The sequence below is a fragment of the Schistocerca cancellata genome, chromosome 9, assembly GCF_023864275.1.
Source record: "Schistocerca cancellata isolate TAMUIC-IGC-003103 chromosome 9, iqSchCanc2.1, whole genome shotgun sequence".
Lineage (NCBI taxonomy): Eukaryota > Metazoa > Arthropoda > Insecta > Orthoptera > Acrididae > Schistocerca > Schistocerca cancellata.
This window is the reverse complement of record NC_064634.1, coordinates 498,323,425-498,341,165: the sequence shown is the minus strand read 5'-3', so window position 1 is coordinate 498,341,165 and position 17,741 is coordinate 498,323,425. Positions and strand designations below refer to the sequence as shown.

Sequence of the window (17,741 nt, the reverse complement as noted above, 5' to 3'; positions counted from 1 at the left end):
GCCATCAGTCTCTGAAACTGATAAATTGCGAACACCCCTTTTCAATATTTTGAAATTGAGAATCTCTTTATGAATCCCCAAATATTTTGACAGCATCAAAATCTGGTAAATTAACGTCTGAACAAGTCAAAAGAAATTTGAAATATGTTTACTTTCTCAGTGTGGGTGTAAAAAAAAAAAAAAAAAAAAAAAGTTGTGTTGTATTTACTATTTTCAACTAACAAAATAGGTGTATGTGAGCTGGTACACTAAAAAGGTAAAAGAACAATAATTTCCAACATAATATAACAGTTTAAAACATAAACCAACACACAAACCAAAATAATGCAAATCATAACAAATGTTTAGATATTTTAATTAGGTATGTTTCACGTACTCTGACAGCACACTGTGTACACCTTATTTGCCAAATATTGTAATACAGAAACTAGCTTTATTAAACATGGACGTATGTATGTATCTGGCATGAGAGCTTCTTTAATTTATGTTGTAACAAAAGTTTCCATTTCACAAATAGCATTAATGATGGTGGGGTTAATTTACAAATTTTTAATTTTCTTCAAAAGTTGATTATGTATTTTTCAAGAATGTTTTACACTTCAACTTTTATGTAAAACACTTTTTTTTATATGTATTTCACGGTTTCGAAGCTACTCCCTCTAAACCTAATATGCCAAATTACCTTTCGGGGAGTGTTTTATCCCTTAAAAGTGAAATTGACACAAACAAAAAATAGGTATTGCATTGTTTTCCCCCCCAACACACCCACCAAGTTACATCAAGACAGTTTTTTGACACTTGGAAATTTTCCCTTGTTGGTGAATTCCAGAAAAGCTTACACATAATTTTTTACGTTTACAAAATATTTTTCTTGCTTACATGCCTTATGTTCAATATTTAAATGCATTAACTCATGTGAAATACAATCACGCTTTTGAAGCTGTTTTGTACATGGGAGTCTGATTCTCTAAAGAACCAGGTGTGAGAAATTACGGGTATTAAATAACTGCAAATAACTTGTCATATTTCACAAAGTTACTGGGGCACACCCCACACAACAATGGAAAATACGGGATGAAACAGGACAGATTGGTACTCATGACAGCACAGGCACTTTTTTTTAATCAGACCAAGAAACAAACACACACACACACACACACACACACACACACACACACACACACACACACACACACACAATCTTTCCAATCTAGATGTTTCTAACAGCTTTCCTGCTCTGGACACTGGTGAAAAACGTGTACGAACAACCCAAGGGGTCTACAAACAACGCAAGGGCTGTAGGAACACGCTGACAAGACGGGAAAATATGAAATGATGGTATGGCATAATGGCTGGAAGACTGTCTGGTAGTGTTTGTTCGCCTAATGCAAGTCTCCCTGCCGTAACTTCAGCAAACTGCACGTTGATGATGAACTGAAGATGAGGACAAATCAACATTTGGCTCCAAGTCGATAAAATGTCCAACGTGGCCAGCAATTAACCACCCCCTCCCACATGCCAGTCAGCCATATTTACCACTCACCTACTGAGGCAGACAGGGAAAATAGTGCAGGTTAAGATGAGTAATAGTAAGAGGATTAAAAAGACAAAGACGATTCTTCTGCTACGAAGGAACCATGAGAGGGGGATATCTGAATTAGTACATAACTCCTTGGGTAACAGATAAAAGGTAACTAGTACTTTTAAGTCAAGTGCAGGGGCCCAGTAATGTCACTTGTGATTTAGGCTCTTTGGGAATGTCGCAAACAGCATGGGCCGTAACCTCAAAATGCAACTGCAGATGACATCACACTCCTTGTTGGAAATACTCCTCACACAAATGTGACGATCGTATCACACTCGAGTGATGTGACAAGCCCTGAATCAAGTATTCTGTCAAACGTGTAAATGCAGAGCTTCACGAGTTGCTCTGTCACACTATGCACAGCAAGTTCTACACCTGAATGTTTCCAGTGTGAGGTTACTTGCACGACTAATTGCCAGAGCTGTTCAGTGTAACCAAAACAGTATCTATGCAAAGCCAGCAATTTGCAATACTTTCACGAGGCTTTTTTTTTTTTTTTAGGGTAAATGTTTCCTAAAGTGAGAGTTTCCAAATAACTATAGAGACAATTACAATACTAAATGGAGAAACAAAACATTTGTACCAAATAGATCCTGATTTTGCTTGTTTATAGACATCTAACAGTGGTCTGTGTACAGTTAAAATAATTTATTTAAAGTATTAGATAATACCACGGGCTGAGTAGTATGTAAGGAGAAGTTTTTGAAGTGGCTGGTTTCTCCTAAAACACATACATCAAATAATCTAGGAGTAATTACTGTAATTATCAGTTTGAGTTCATTATCACTGGTCACAATTTGTTTTTAGTATACTTTACAGAAATAGCCAGCAGTGGTTGTTTCTACCTATCAATGTACAACTTGACTCATTCCACTTCCCTGAAGGTACTCCTTCAATATTTTCATTTTGATATCTAGCAAGCATTTATGAGAATAAATGCAGAATGAAGAAAACAGCTGCAAAAATAATCCCAAAGGCATTACACTTTTCCATAAAATTAATTTCTTTAAACAGGTGGAAATTTTGAATGGTTTAATTGTGCATAGGACTACAGTTACAAAGAACAATGCCCTGTCTTTTTAAGTCTTGTAGATTGTAGTAGTGTGTAAAACAAGGGGCTGTGTCCCTTCACTGTCTAGAACAATCACACCTGTTAATTATTTTAATGATAATGCAAGGAAATATTGTGATGCCAACATACATAATAATTTGCACTGACCTGAACCCAGTGGTGGTGGGCGTGGTTGTACAGACCGCTGGATTGCGACAAATGTTTGTCCATCTCTGTTAGAGCGTTGTGAGCAAATCGAAAGTCTTTCTTCCTCTCCAAATAATGAACCCATCTCAGGAAGCTCATAAGCATAGAGGCAACCACCAACCAAAGTTTTTATCTTTTGATCATCTGGTGGTACAGTCTGTTCAATAAAACATATTTAAGTTATGTCATTTAAAACACTTGAATAAATTACACTGTGAGGATTAATTTGTCGAGTACCTTTATTTGCGCAGCGGTTACTTCTGCCAGTCTTAATAAGTGAGCTGGTATGCCACACAACGGTGACAATGCTGCCTTTATGCTGCTGTATTTCTCATCCATGTTCAATCTTAGGCCATATTTTACAGGAACAGATCCATCCAATCGCATTACTGCAATAATAAAAAAACGTTACAGCATCAAAATTGTACAAAAGGAAATAATAGTCTAAACAAAACAAATAGAAAATGTGGAATGTGCCTGAATATATGCAGTATAATAATCAGCAAAGAGTATATTATCTTCCTGTTTCTGATTGGAATGTTTTATTTTTCAATACATGAATGAACTGTGGCACTTGAAAAGTGTTTCTACAACAACAATAACTGTTGGGTAAGCTTGGTGACCCCCTTGGCGATATTTGAGAGGCATAGGCCATGTGCAGGCACTGGCTTTCACCTTCTCCCTTCCATTGTCATCGTCGTCGTCATTCAGCACCAGCATAACACTACACTACACATGCATCCATTATGCTCACCTACACTGTACAAATAAACACACAACAGAGTTCTCACTTATCCACAAGGGAAGGGGCGAATGTGTGCAGAGGAAGAATGCTGTATCAACAGGTGGCTGAACGTGCCCCATGTGATACTGCTGCCAACAATGTTATCCAACATTTACATTTATACATTTCATTACATGTAACATTGGAAACATTACATATAAGTACGTACTTGCAAAACAGTCTTGTCAGAAATATCAGGTCATTATACAAACATCAAGATATTTGGAATCATTAACAATGAAGCCTGAATGGCACCTGTATAAAAATATTGATATACATCAATATAATATGTAAGCACAATTTGCTGACAGGCAATTAATAAAACTGGACATCTCTCCTTAGTATACTTTCACCTTTAGACAAAAATCCTGGCGAACAGTTTGTGTGTGTGTGTGTGTGTGTGTGTGTGTGTGTGTGTGTGTGTGACCATTATGTCATAACGTAAAATACTCAATTCGGTACGAACAGCTGCTCAATGTCCCTACTTCCCTAGCTACCATTTCTGCTGAAGACCACATGTGGCAGCCAAAGATGGGAGTCTTAAGATAAAAGTTTATATGTTACAACCACGGTGGAAGGGAAGGAAACTGTATTTTATTGTTTATTACCAAATTATGCTCCAAGATTTTAAATATACAAATAGCATCTGTATGCGATGCACGACATGCTGCATGTTACAATACTTACAACTGTAAAATAAATTTCTTTAATTATCCAACATTTGGACTCATATGAGTCCACTTCATCATCACTACTCAATATTAATTTCTCATAGTTGGAAGGACTGCTGTACAGCAATCAAAGACAGTAATTTTGTTTGCATCCTCAGTACCATGAAGTAAGGGTGGCTGTTGAGGTGACTGCATATTTTCAGTTCCTTGAGTATATTCCCGGTCTTCCCCTTTTGTACCATGTGAAGGACCTCAAGTGCTGACATAAAGTTGTCTTTTTTGTGTTTGTTTTCTCTTATGTACATGCTAAAGGCTGAGATAACGATATTACACTGCTTGAAGGCCCACATAGTCTGTACAATACAAAGGCATGCTGGAAAGTAATGCCTCCAAATTTTTTTATGTGACAACTCATAGCTTTTTAAATAAAACAAACATTTTACATTCTACATCTTTATTCTTCATGTCTACATACTGGCAGCCCTCTGCCACTAGAGGGCTCTGAATTGTAGCGCGTAACCTATGGTGCGAAATGTTGAGGTGTAACATGTCATTCATAGAATGATATGTTCCACGTCCTTGATTTCTATTGGCCAACAAAAGATGTTTATATGATAAGGTAGGTAGTTAGTAGGAAGCACCCCAAATTCAGGAGGTTTTTGATGGTTTGTGCAGATCAGAGTTGCGATCCTGTGCTCTCAGCAATGAAGGCCATAGTCTGCTGCTTCTATATACTGACTAGAGTCTTTCACTCTGCGGCACTAGGAGTGAAGAGGATGGAGCACATGACCTATGTGATGTAAGAAATCATTGCTGAAAAGTCAACTGATATTCAGATTTTATTGCAAACAAAATTTTCCGAGTCTCTTGGGACACACACTTATGCAAACATTTAGCTGGAATGTTATGCCTATGAAGTCAGTCAATCAGAAGAAGTAAGAATCATACATTGCAGAAAATACTTTGAGTTCAACTTCTCTGGAGGTGCTGTACCACCAAGTAGAAGAAAAAAGTCTGTTTCAGCATCGACGGCACTGCAGATTGAAGTCCACAGGAGAGAAGCTGGTTCACGGTTCCCAAGGGCACTGCATAGCAGTACCCTGGCAGCATTGACATAGTATGGCAACCCACAGAAAATGTATGAAAACTGGAAAATCCAGTAAAATACAGGAGCTTCAGATCAACTACTGGACTGTGTCAATGTTTTACTTCCATCACATAGAGTATGAATATAAGTCACGAAACAACCCAACATAATTATTTTGGAGAGTGATAAACAGCGTGCAGTAACTGAATTTTGAATTCAAAGATTTCATTCACACATGGGGCACCCTCTCCTTCAGCACGACAATGACAGACTACACGTGGGCGCAGGAATATCTGCAACAATGCTATACCTTGCATTCACTGTCATCGATCATCCTTCATACAGTCCCGACATGGCCCCATCCAATTTTTGTCCGTTTTCATAACTTAAAGAATACTTTCAAGAACTTCACTTTGATAGTGATGATGCAGTGCAAGTGGAGATGAGGTTGTGGCTCCATCAGCATTCTCGAGTGACGGTATCATATCTACCAACTTAAAAAAATTGGGAGATTCAGTTCTAAAAATCAAGAGGTATTCAGCTTCTTTTCAGTATAGTCTCAAGGCAAGTGATCTCTCTATGAGATCACATAGCCATATAATGGCTACAAAAATGCAAATGAGCACACTAGAAGTACGCCACCCACCAAACTGATTTGTAAAATAAGAGAAAAGCAACCACTTAACTATAGCAGAGCAGTGCATGGTGCACAGAAACCCACAATAAAAGGCAGTTATAATGCCACTTATATCACTTATAATACTTTGACCATAATTTTAAATATTTTTATTTTCAAGTTTTTAAATTTGTGTTTTCTATTATTTGTTTCTGTGAGTCATGCATATGATGGCTTTAGGTATCATTTTACACATTTTTCCATCCAGGCATTTCCATTATTGTTATACCCCTTAGCTGTAGCACAACCCAGGTAATTGGTACTAGGTTGGGATTCATTTATCTTTTTATATATTTATTTTTTTGCATTTAAGTAAAATCATACGACTGCCTTAAAAGATTTCACCACATACAAACAAGTCCAAACAGGACAGCATTGAGGAATATGAGTATACAATCTACAAAATGTGCAGTAATGAGGAAAAATGGAAATGCAAGCAGGAATGTCAACAATGTAGGAAAGACATTGTTACTTATCATAAAGAAGGCATGTTAAGTTGCAGAGAGGCACAATTAAAAGACATTTACGGAAAACTTTCAGCCACAGCTTCATCCAAAAGGGGGAAACAGACACCACTCATACACATAAGCAAACACCCCTCATGCACACATGACTGCCAACTCCAGCATCTTGGGCCAGGGTGCTTGCTTGTGTGTATGAATGGTGTGTGTTTCTCTTTCATTGATGAAGGCTGTGGCTGAAAGATTTATGTTAAGTGTCTTAATTGTGCCAGACTGCAACTGAATATGTCTTCTTTATAATAAGTAGCAATCTGTCTTTTCCTACACTGTTGAAAAATAACAATCAATATACAGGACAGGCATGACATCCTGATTTCTATAAACTTAAATAGATATATTTACTAAAATTGACTAATGAGTGAAGGACTTCTGATCATAGGCAAAGAAAAAGAGAGGTGGATTTTCTTAACAAACGACTTGAGTCTGAACATAATTAGCTAAAGATCAGGAGAAATAATGGAATAACCAAAGATGGGAGAAAAATGTGGAAAATCTGGAGTTTCCTGTCTAAATTGGGAGTGATGGCAGGTGTAAGGTATCAACGAACTGGTCTTTTACTAGGAGAAATGTGTTTGTCACTAGGATGACTATGCTGAGAAATAAATATGTAAGAATGGAGTATAAAGCTGTAGAATGTTAGTACCTTTCATTTTACTTAAAAAGCTTTTAAGAGTTTTCACATCGAAAATACAGAGGCAGTACTTCTCAGCATGCCCTTTTATATTATTTAGGGCATGCTCCACATTTTATCTTACATAAGGCTGACTTAGTGAAAGGTTCACATTTATTTAAATTCTGAAGAATCAACTTCTTTAGGATGTTGTCATTTTGGAAACTGATGCCTTCTTTAGTGTGTTTTAAAGATGCATGCAGTTTAGTCACACTACACCTAGATAAGGTAATAGGGCCTAGCTATGATTTTAATATTTTTTTGCAACTTCTTTTTTAAGAGTAACTTTATTTTTAGCTATTACGTTTTCTGAATTATTCTTTACTCTGTATATTTTTGACTTATGATGTGGCACTGCTGTTGAGTACTTACATGTTGGTTCAAGTATTATATGTAATATTTCCAACGATACATGTTATGACACGTTTACTAATTGTGGTTATACTGAAGAACCATTTGCTAATGGCATCAGTATAGCAAAAACTTGACAATCAACAAAAGAAATATGATGCTGTCTTATGTCTGTGGATGAAAGCACCAGACAACATTAATGGATAAGAATTAGGAAATAATATGTACAAGGGTAAAGCCATACTCACCAATAACCTGCACATGGATGTAGCTCTCCATAGGCAGTGGTAATGAGAGGTAGTTAAATGGATCAAACCTCACACTCTCATGGCCACACACTTTACATGTCACTTTAGACTTGAGTTGGCCATGAAACAGGTCCACTATAATCGACTTGTTCCGAAGAATATGATTTTCCCAGGCCTTAAACAATAATTAATATTTAATTGTTATGTATCAGTGCAGATGAAGTTAACAGTAATGCAGTTTGCTACTATACCTCTTGTGCCACTATGACATCAGGTCTTCCATCACTGTCTTTGAGCTCTACATAAGGTCTATCATGCACCCTATTAAGATCTTCATGTAACCCATCGAGAAGAAAGGCCAACAGCTCTTGTGAATCATGCTGCTGAAAACCATTGAAACGTGGTGCATACTTTCCTATTGTCCACTGCAACCGACAAAATTCCAAATAAGGTATCTCTGCTTACAAAATCTTTTGTAGTAATCCTCAGATATGATGTACTCAGAATTATCAACAAACCCTGAGCTTCAGAGGTGCTATCGTTTTTGCAGTTCCACTCCATATGTCATGGATCAAATCCCCATATCTCTTAGCAATATGACCCTTCATCCCCAGAGGATTTGCTCTGGAACAGGCAAAGGAATCTTAATATCTCTTTACTTTCTACCTTTGACATGGTTACAAACCAAATCAGTAATATTGAAATAAATAAAGTTATTAGCAACGAGTAAATGCTACTAAACTATGTTGGCCACAGATGATGATGATTATAATGATAATAATAATAACCAAAAATCATGGATGAAGCAATGCGTAAAATACAGGAAAGGCAATCACTCACCTATAGCGGATCGATGCATGGAGCACAGAAACACCTAACAGGAAACGGCATTCACACTAGCTTTTGAGCAATTGCTATTTGTCTAGAAAAAGTACAAACATTCACACACAACCACACAGGCACACAGGCAGCCAAACAGATTCTCTCATGGCCACAATAAGACTAATTATTGATACTCTGTTACTGAAAGCAGTTTCCTGAGCCGACAGGAGTGAAGAGGGGGTAGGAGAGGACACAAGGAGGGGTAGCAGGAAAGAGGCACTTCTTTTAGCAGATGACTGTGTGGCCACACATCATGGTGAAATGAACACAGGGGACACAGCACACAGAGAGGCAAGAACATGAAGAGGGGGAGAGGGGACTGAGTGGGGTGACTGATGTGGAGGGGGTGGGGAACTTAGGTGATTGGGGGGGGGGGGGGGGGGGGGGAGATAAAGAAAAAGGTGAAGATCCCCCTGACCTAAGCCCCAACTAAGCTGTTCTCAATGTCTCAAGTGATTTTTCCCTTCTCTCTTCTGTCCACACTCCTCCTACTCTATTCCCCCCCCCCCCCCCCCCCCACTACCAGAGTGGCATTCTCTCTCTCTCTCTCTCTCTCTCTCTCTCTCTCTCTCACACACACACACACACACACACACACACACACACACACACACACACACACACACACAGTTTGTATGCACATTTCTCTTCCTTTTTTACCTCCTGCCTTTCTCCCTTCTCAGTTTCCCCCTCTCCCTCTTCCCACACCTCTTCTCACTGTAACCTCTGTACTCAACTTATCTTGTGCAGCCATGTAGTCATCTGTGCAAAGACCTCCCTCATTACCGGTATCCTCTCTTTGTGGCCTTCCCTACCCCATCCGCACCTCCACCCACTCAGGCAAATCCTTTCAATGATAGAGTATCGATAATTTGTATTTTGATGGCCACAGGAGCACGGTTTTGGATGTGTGTGGTTATTTGTATGAAAGTGCGTACTTTTGCTAGAAACAGAACTGATGTTCAAATGCCAATGTAAATGCTGTTTTCTGTTACGTGCTTTTGTGCTCCATGCATCGATCTGCTAGAGCCAAGTGGTTGCCTTTCCTTTATTTTACGTGTTGCCCCATCCAGGAATTTCCATTATTGTTATTCAAGCAGATGTGATGTATTTGCCTAGTCATCAGCAATTAGCAGTAATTTAATGAATGGAAACTATAATAGGCCATTGCATACAATGCTTGTGGATACAGCAGCATGTGGAAATATTAATATTTAGAAGAAATCATTAATAACCAGTTGCATACATGTAAGGACAGATAAATAATAAGAAAAAGATAACCATTAAATCTGTTTTGCATCATCTGTACGTTATTAATCAATAGTCACCTTCTGTATTGATTCAAGGACAGCAAAATGGCACTCCTCCAAAAATATCATGGCAGCAAGTTACTGACATGGTAACATCACTGTCTGTCTATGAAACATCTACCAATTTTTTTAATAAAAAATCAGCACGGAAAGGATGTGACATCTGTTACTACGGTCTCCAAATCATGATATAACAGATAATATCTTTTTTCAAACACAATTGTTAATCAATCTTCCCACTAAATCCATAATTTGAACATGTCAATAATGTCTTTTTATGTAACTTAAAGAGGCTTAGAAATTTATTGCACCTCCTACATAAATACTATACAGTAAAGTGCAGGATTTACAATGTTTCAATTACCAGAAATTCCTCTTTTAATTCAACAAGTAATTTTTTATGAAATAAATTGCACAGTTGTCTCCAAATAGAGATCGTTTATGGCTTCTCCAATACTTACCCAAATTGATAAACTACTACATCATGTGTGCTTCCTTTCTTCATATACAAAGGGCTGTCAAACGAAAATGAGAAATTGAAAAAAGTAAGTAAATTATTTATCATTTCAAAAGTAATCACCATAACTGTTAACACATTTACACCACTGTGAGACTAAACAGTCAATACCTTCATGGAAAAATATTTTCAATTTCCTATGGAACCACAATTATACCTGTGCATCTCCTCATCCAGAGAAAATTGTTGACCACCAGCGTCTATATGGATATTACATGGGGAGAGATTCGAACTGTGTGGAGGATGTTTAAAGGCTCTGCAGCACAACTTCTGGAGTATACTAGGCCTGCCCACATGTTGCCAAGGTTGTTTTGAGTACACTGGAGACGTTTTGCTGGGAAGCACTTACACATTCTCTATACAGTCCTGATCTCCACCCATGTGAGCCTTTAAAAAGCACAGTTGTAAGGTGTAGAATAATTATCGTAACTGATAGTAGTTATTACTCTACAGACTGTAAAGGAACGGTCATGGATTTCAACTGTGTCCATTATGGACAAAATACATTAAAGGATATTTGTGGTTGTCTGTTTGCTTCAGACAAAGGAGTAAATGCCTATGTACAATCATGGTTCCACAGGTGGTTACAATCATTTTTCCATGAGGTATTGATGGGTTTCTCTCACAGTGGAATAAATGTATCAACAGTTATGTAATTACTTTTGAAATAATACACAGGTTACTTACTTTTGTCCATATGTCTCATTTTCATTTGACTACCCCTTACATGATCAATGTTCCAAGGTAAACTGTTAACATTAACAATACAGCAAATCATCCAATCATTTCATAGTTTCACAACCAGTGACATTCATGGTAGTTGCACAATTTCAGTGTTCCACAGAAACAGAACTAATTATTCAGAATTTCAGAGTTATTGGGTGGTCTGTAGACCACAAGAAATACTGTTGGTTAATGAGGTAACAATTAATTAATTCTAAGGAAAAAAAATTCACATGACAAAACTATAAAATTACAAGGGAACAAAATGGCTTGAGTCCTTACCATAGGGTGGCAAATTTTTAAGTACTGCTGACAAACACACATGTAATACAAAAAAACATATCTTAGTTCTCAAAAGTGTTAGTTTCTTCTGCTCCTCAGAGAGGAAAGAGTAGAAGACTGTGGGAGGCTGGAAGTAGGGGCAGGACACTTAGACCTCAGGATGAGAGGGAACCACAGGGGAAGACAACAATTCACCAACCTAGCCCTCTTTCCTCACTGAGGAATGAACTAAGAGTTCCAATGACTACATCTTATGTGCTTTCATATACGTTGTGGCGTTTCTACCATATTTATTGCCCAAATTACATTTTTATTTTACTTCTACTTGCTATCAGTTGTATACATGGAAGAATCCTGGAGATACTAGAAGGTATCAGATAGATTATATAATGGTAAGACAGAGATTTAGGAACCAGGTTTTAAATTGTAAGACATTTCCAGGGGCAGATGTGGACTTTGACCACAATCTATTGGTTATGAACTGTAGATTAAAACTGAAGAAACTACAAAAAGGTGGGAATTTAAGGAGACGGGACCTGGATAATCCGACTAAACCAGAGGTTGTACAGAGTTTCAGGGAGAGCATAAGGGAACAATTGACAGGACTGGGGGAAAGATATACAGTAGAAGAAGAATGAGTAGCTCTGAGGTATGAAGTAGTGAAGGCAGCAGAGGATCAAGCAGGTAAAAAGACGAGGGCTAGTAGAAATCCTTGGGTAACAGAAGAAATATTGAATTTAATTAATGAAAGGAGAAAATATAAAAATGCAGTAAATGAAGTAGGCAAAAAGGAATACAAACGTCTCAAAAATGAGATCGACAGGAAATGCAAAATGGTTAAGCAGGGATGGCTAGAGGACAAATGCAAGAACGTAGAGGCTTATCTCACTAGGGGTAAGATAGATACTGCCTACAGGAAAATTAAAGAGACCTTTGGAGAAAAGAGAGCCACTTGTATGAATATCAAGAGCTCAGATGGAAACCCAGTTCTAAGCAAAGAAGGGAAAGCAGAAAGGTGGAAGGAGTATATAGAGGGTCTATACAAGGGCGATGTTCTTGAGGACAATATTATGGAAATGGAAGAGGATGTAGATGAAGATGAAATGGGAGATTTGATACTGTGTGAAGAGTTTGACAGAGCACTGAAAGACCTGAGTCGCAAAAAATCTCCGGTAGTAGACAACATTCCATTAGAACTACTGACAGCCTTGGGAGAGCGAGTCCTGACAAAACTCTACCATCTGGTGAGCAAGACGTATGAGACAGGCGAAATACCCTCAGACTTCAAGAAGAATATAATAATTCCCATCCCAAAGAAAGCAGGTGTTGACAGATGTGAAAATTATCGAACTATCAGTTTAATAAGTCACAGCTGCAAAATACTAACGCGAATGGAAAAACTGGTAGAATCCGACCTCGGGGAAGATCAGTTTGGATTCCGCAGAAATGTTGGAACACGTGAGGCAATACTGACCCTACGACTTCTCTTAGAAAATAGATTAAGGAAAGGCAAACCTACATTTCTAGCGTTTGTAGACTTAGAGAAAGCTTTTGACAATGTTGACTGGAATACTCTCTTTCAAATTCTAAAGGTAGCAGAGGTAAAATACAGGGAGCAAAAGGCTATTTACAATTTGTACAGAAACCAGATGGCAGTTATAAGAGTAGAGGGACATCAAAGGGAAGCAGTGGTTGGGAATGGAATGAGACAGGGTTGTAGCCTCTCCCCGATGTTGTTCAATCTGTATATTGAGCAAGCAGTAAAGGAAACAAAAGAAAAATTCGGAATAGGTATTAAAATCCATGGAGAAGAAATAAAAACTTTGAGGTTCGCCGATGACATTGTAATTCTCTCAGAGACAGCAAAGGACTTGGAAGAGCAGTTGAACGGAATGGACAGTGTCTTGAAAGGAGGACATAAGATGAACATCAACAAAAGCAAAACGAGGATAATGGAATGTAGTCGAATTAAGTCGGGTGACGCTGAGGGAATTAGACTAGGAAATGAGACACTTAAAATAGTAAAGGAGTTTTGCTATTTGGGGAGCAAAATAACTGATGATGGTCGAAGTAGAGAGGATATAAAATGTAGACTGGCAATGGCAAGGAAAGCGTTTCTGAAGAAGAGAAATTTGTTAATATCGAGTATAGATTTAAGTGTCAGGAAGTCGTTTCTGAAAGTATTTGTATGGAGTGTAACCATGCATGGAAGTGAAACATGGACGATAAATAGTTTGAACAAGAAGAGAACAGAAGCTTTCGAAATGTGGTGCTACAGAAGAATGCTGAAGATTAGATGGGTAGATCACATAACTAATGAGAAGGTATTGAATAGAATTGGGGAGAAGAGGAGTTTGTGGCACAACTTGACTAGAAGAAGGGATCGGTTGGTAGGACATGTTCTGAGGCATCAAGGGATCACCAATTTAGTACTGGAGGGCAGCATGGAGGGTAAAAATCGTAGAGGGAGACCAAGAGATGAATACACTAAGCAGATTCAGAAGGATGTAGGCTGCAGTAGGTACTGGGAGATCAAGAAGCTTGCACAGGATAGAGTAGCATGGAGAGCTGCATCAAACCAGTCTCAGGACTGAAGACAACAACAAGAACAACAACTTGCTATCAATAGACAAGAATAGTCAGCAACAGCAAGGGAGGGAGGGAGGGAGTGAGGAGTACCATGTACTGAGTTGTTCAACAGATGGTTTTGGAGTGGGGGAACGAGCCTGCTAGAGGTGACTGTATCGGGCTGGAGAACTGTACAGACAGCCAGGAATCACATACTGAGTGTGGTGTGAAGCAGCACAATGTAGTTAGTTACCATTTATTATCTGAACACTGCTAAGCTTCTCCAGCCACATCCATCAACATTAGTTGCACTGACAGAAGGTTAATAATAATTTCATAAAGTCATTACCTAAAGAAAAAACGTAAATGAGAAGAACATTTTAATTTAGTCATTACTGGTGGAAGATGATAGACCAATCAGGAGCCCACAATGAAAAGGAGGGTCAAACTGTTACTGTAACTCACGACGAATTTTCTACTGGGCACAAGCAAGGCAACATGCACTTAGGTGGTAAAGTGGAATATGATGCCGATAATTATTTGTCACAATTAACACAGACTTAGAAAACAATAGTGTGTAACAATTCACTTGAAGTTTTATATCAGGTATGAACAGATCCATCACAAGCTTTGGATGGTAATGTGTAACGAGTTGCCAAAAAGAAATTTGTCGTGGTGAACAGTGTCTTGGTGAACAGCCATATGAAGTTCTGAACACCTTGTAATACTGTGAATCATTAGAGTGTGTCTTGTTGTGGTGCTCTGAACATAATTAGCTTGCACGGCATTTAATTTAATAAATGAACATAATCATGCTCTTATGTGCATTTCTTGATTACCACTAAATGTTAATGAATAAAAATCAAGTAGCATTCTGTATTTTGATAACTTTATTCCACATTCTGTATTTTGATAACTTTATTCCATAGCACTGAATTTTCTCCCATACTCTCACTTCAATGTAGCACAGTTTGTTGATTTCCTCTCGAATCTGTGCCTAAATGGAGAAGATGCCTGTCAGGACGAGATACACAAGACTACTTTATTAGAAGATGCGAGGTTACAGTTAGTAAACCAAAGTCAGTGATGTAGGGAAGGTGAAGATACATACCTTCATAAACAGTGGTACTGATAAAACCTGGCATTTCTGCAAGGTGGGCAGGGTATTTTATGAAATACACTGTCTAAGGGATAGGTAGGCTAACAATAATAATAATAATAATAATAATAATAATAATAATAACAACAATAATAATGTTTCAAGTACTTCCTCTCCAGATGCTGTCCCACTGCTCTCAGTGGATTACCAGATAAATAATAATAATGATAATAAGGGGATTTATCGACATAAAAAACCTACATTATGGACAGGTAGACAATTTAAGAAAATTCTTTATAGAAACAGCAGAAACTAGCAAAATACACACAGCAACCACTCATATAAACACATTGGCTACACCATTGCAATTTCATAACCACTTCTACAACCCTTTAGATCACATAACATCAACAGATACAAAGAAAGTAAATTGGAATAAGAAAACACTACATGGCAAGCACCCGTATTCATCTAACACAGCCACACATCGATCAAGACGCATCCAACACATGGCTAAGAAAAGGCAATATATACAGTGAGACGGAAGGATTCATGATTGCAATACAGGATCAAACAATAAACACCAGATATTACAGCAAGCATATTATTAAAGATCCCAATACCACAACAGATAAATGCAGACTTTGCAAACAACAAATAGAAACAGTAGATCACATCACAAGCAGATGTACAATACTAGCAAATACAGAATACACCAGAAGACACGGCAATGTAGCAAAAATATTACATCAACAACTTGCCATACAACATAAACTAATGAAACAACATGTTCCCACATACAAGTATGCACCACAAAATGTACTGGAGAATGATGAAAGCAAATTATACTGGAGCAGAGCCATAATAACAGATAAAACACCACCACATAACAAACCTGACATCATACTCACCAATAAAAATTAGAAATTAAAACAACTAATCGAAATATCCACACCCAATACAACAAATATACAGAAGAAAACAGGAGAAAAAATTGAAAAATACATCCAACTGGCTGAGGAAGTCAAGGACATGTGGCATCAGGATAAAGTTGACATTATACCAAGTATACTATCAACTACAGGTGTCATACCACACAATATCCACCAGTACATCAACGCAATACAGCTACATCCAAACATATATATACACAACAGCAGGAATCTGTAATTATTGATACGTGTTCAACTACCCGAAAGTTCCTAAATGCAATGTAACATATACCGTACAATTAAAAGGAAGTCACGTTTGATCAAGGTCCGCATCACTTTCCATTTTTAACCAGACATAACGTCTGAGAAAGGAAAGAAATAATAATAATATAAGCTTCTTCTTCTTCTTCTTCTTCTTCTTCTTCTTCTTCTTCTTCCAGCGCCAGCCAGTGGACTGCGCTTAATTGGTGTGGCAGGAAGTGTTAACAGATAATGGAAAATGCTAAATTTAAAAACACGGTTTGCAAAACTATGATTAGACAGTGATTAAAGTGGGAGAAATTTTATATCAGTGCATGGAAAGATCACCGACTTTTGATGTCGATAAAATTTTGAAGAAAAGTGAATTTTTTGTGTTGGTAAAACTTTGAATAGTAGCAGCAAACTTTTTTTTTGCACCACTTTTATATAAATAATGAGGATTAGTAGTTATTTTGAACATTGAGTTTTTATGACAAAGGAACAGACAAATACCTCTGAAACTTATGAACTGAAGTAGTGTTAGCTGATGTTCAGTAATATGGCACGTTAGAACTGTTATGATGGAATAACTTTCACTACAAAAGGAAGTGGAAAACTGAAGACATAAACACCCGACAGCATGCGCATTTTGGAGTATGCCGACGATGGACGTTTGATATGAGGCGCTGACAATGCAGATCAAAGACAGTATCGCTGACTTCTCAGCTTCAGTGGCTTGCAGATTCGTGGCCACAACAGTAGTCTGAACATCAGCATCTCACTGGGGACACAGTTTCCAAGGCACGAGGTCTCAATTGTGTGATGGCATGGAGATGGCACTTGACACTGCTATTGTTATTGTAAGTTGCACTTACGTTATTATTAGAGAAAGGGACTTTAATTTTAAGAAATACTAACTTAGAAATGTTGTAACTTAAAACTGTTTCACATTGAGAGTCAGTAATAGAGCAACATGGCTTTTGATAACATAAACATTGATATCACTACAATGAAGGTTGACAGTAATGGAGAGAATAATAATTGATTAGTTAGTGTTAATGTGGATAATCGGATCACTATCTGAGTAAATATTCACACTGCTGAAAACAATACTGATGAGCTAATCAATAATGATTATAGTAATTTACTATCTTTGAGTAAATCTCATAATGTAGTGTATTGTTGCACTGTTAGAGTAAATAGGGAACAAGAAATTGATGATAGTGTAAGTCAGGTTAAAGCAACAGAATTATCAAGCAGTGATAATGAGGTTAGCAATGAACCAGAAGAGTGTAGTCTTCAGCGTATTATGTATAAACTGAAACAGATGTTGAAAG

General features: G+C 37.6%; 1 protein-coding gene across 1 annotated transcript in view; it reads right to left on the bottom strand.

The window, feature by feature from the left end:
• LOC126100361 (ubiquitin carboxyl-terminal hydrolase 32) overlaps positions 1 to 17,741 on the bottom strand; it is a 228,826-nt gene that overhangs the window by 106,415 nt on the left and 104,670 nt on the right. Inside the window, exons 17-21 of the mRNA XM_049910971.1 lie at positions 8,370 to 8,475; positions 8,103 to 8,276; positions 7,852 to 8,026; positions 3,081 to 3,232; positions 2,805 to 3,000 (exon numbers count right to left, since the gene is read on the bottom strand). Of these exons, the coding sequence (XP_049766928.1) occupies positions 2,805 to 3,000; positions 3,081 to 3,232; positions 7,852 to 8,026; positions 8,103 to 8,276; positions 8,370 to 8,475 (803 nt within the window). The remainder of the gene's footprint in view (positions 1 to 2,804; positions 3,001 to 3,080; positions 3,233 to 7,851; positions 8,027 to 8,102; positions 8,277 to 8,369; positions 8,476 to 17,741) is intronic.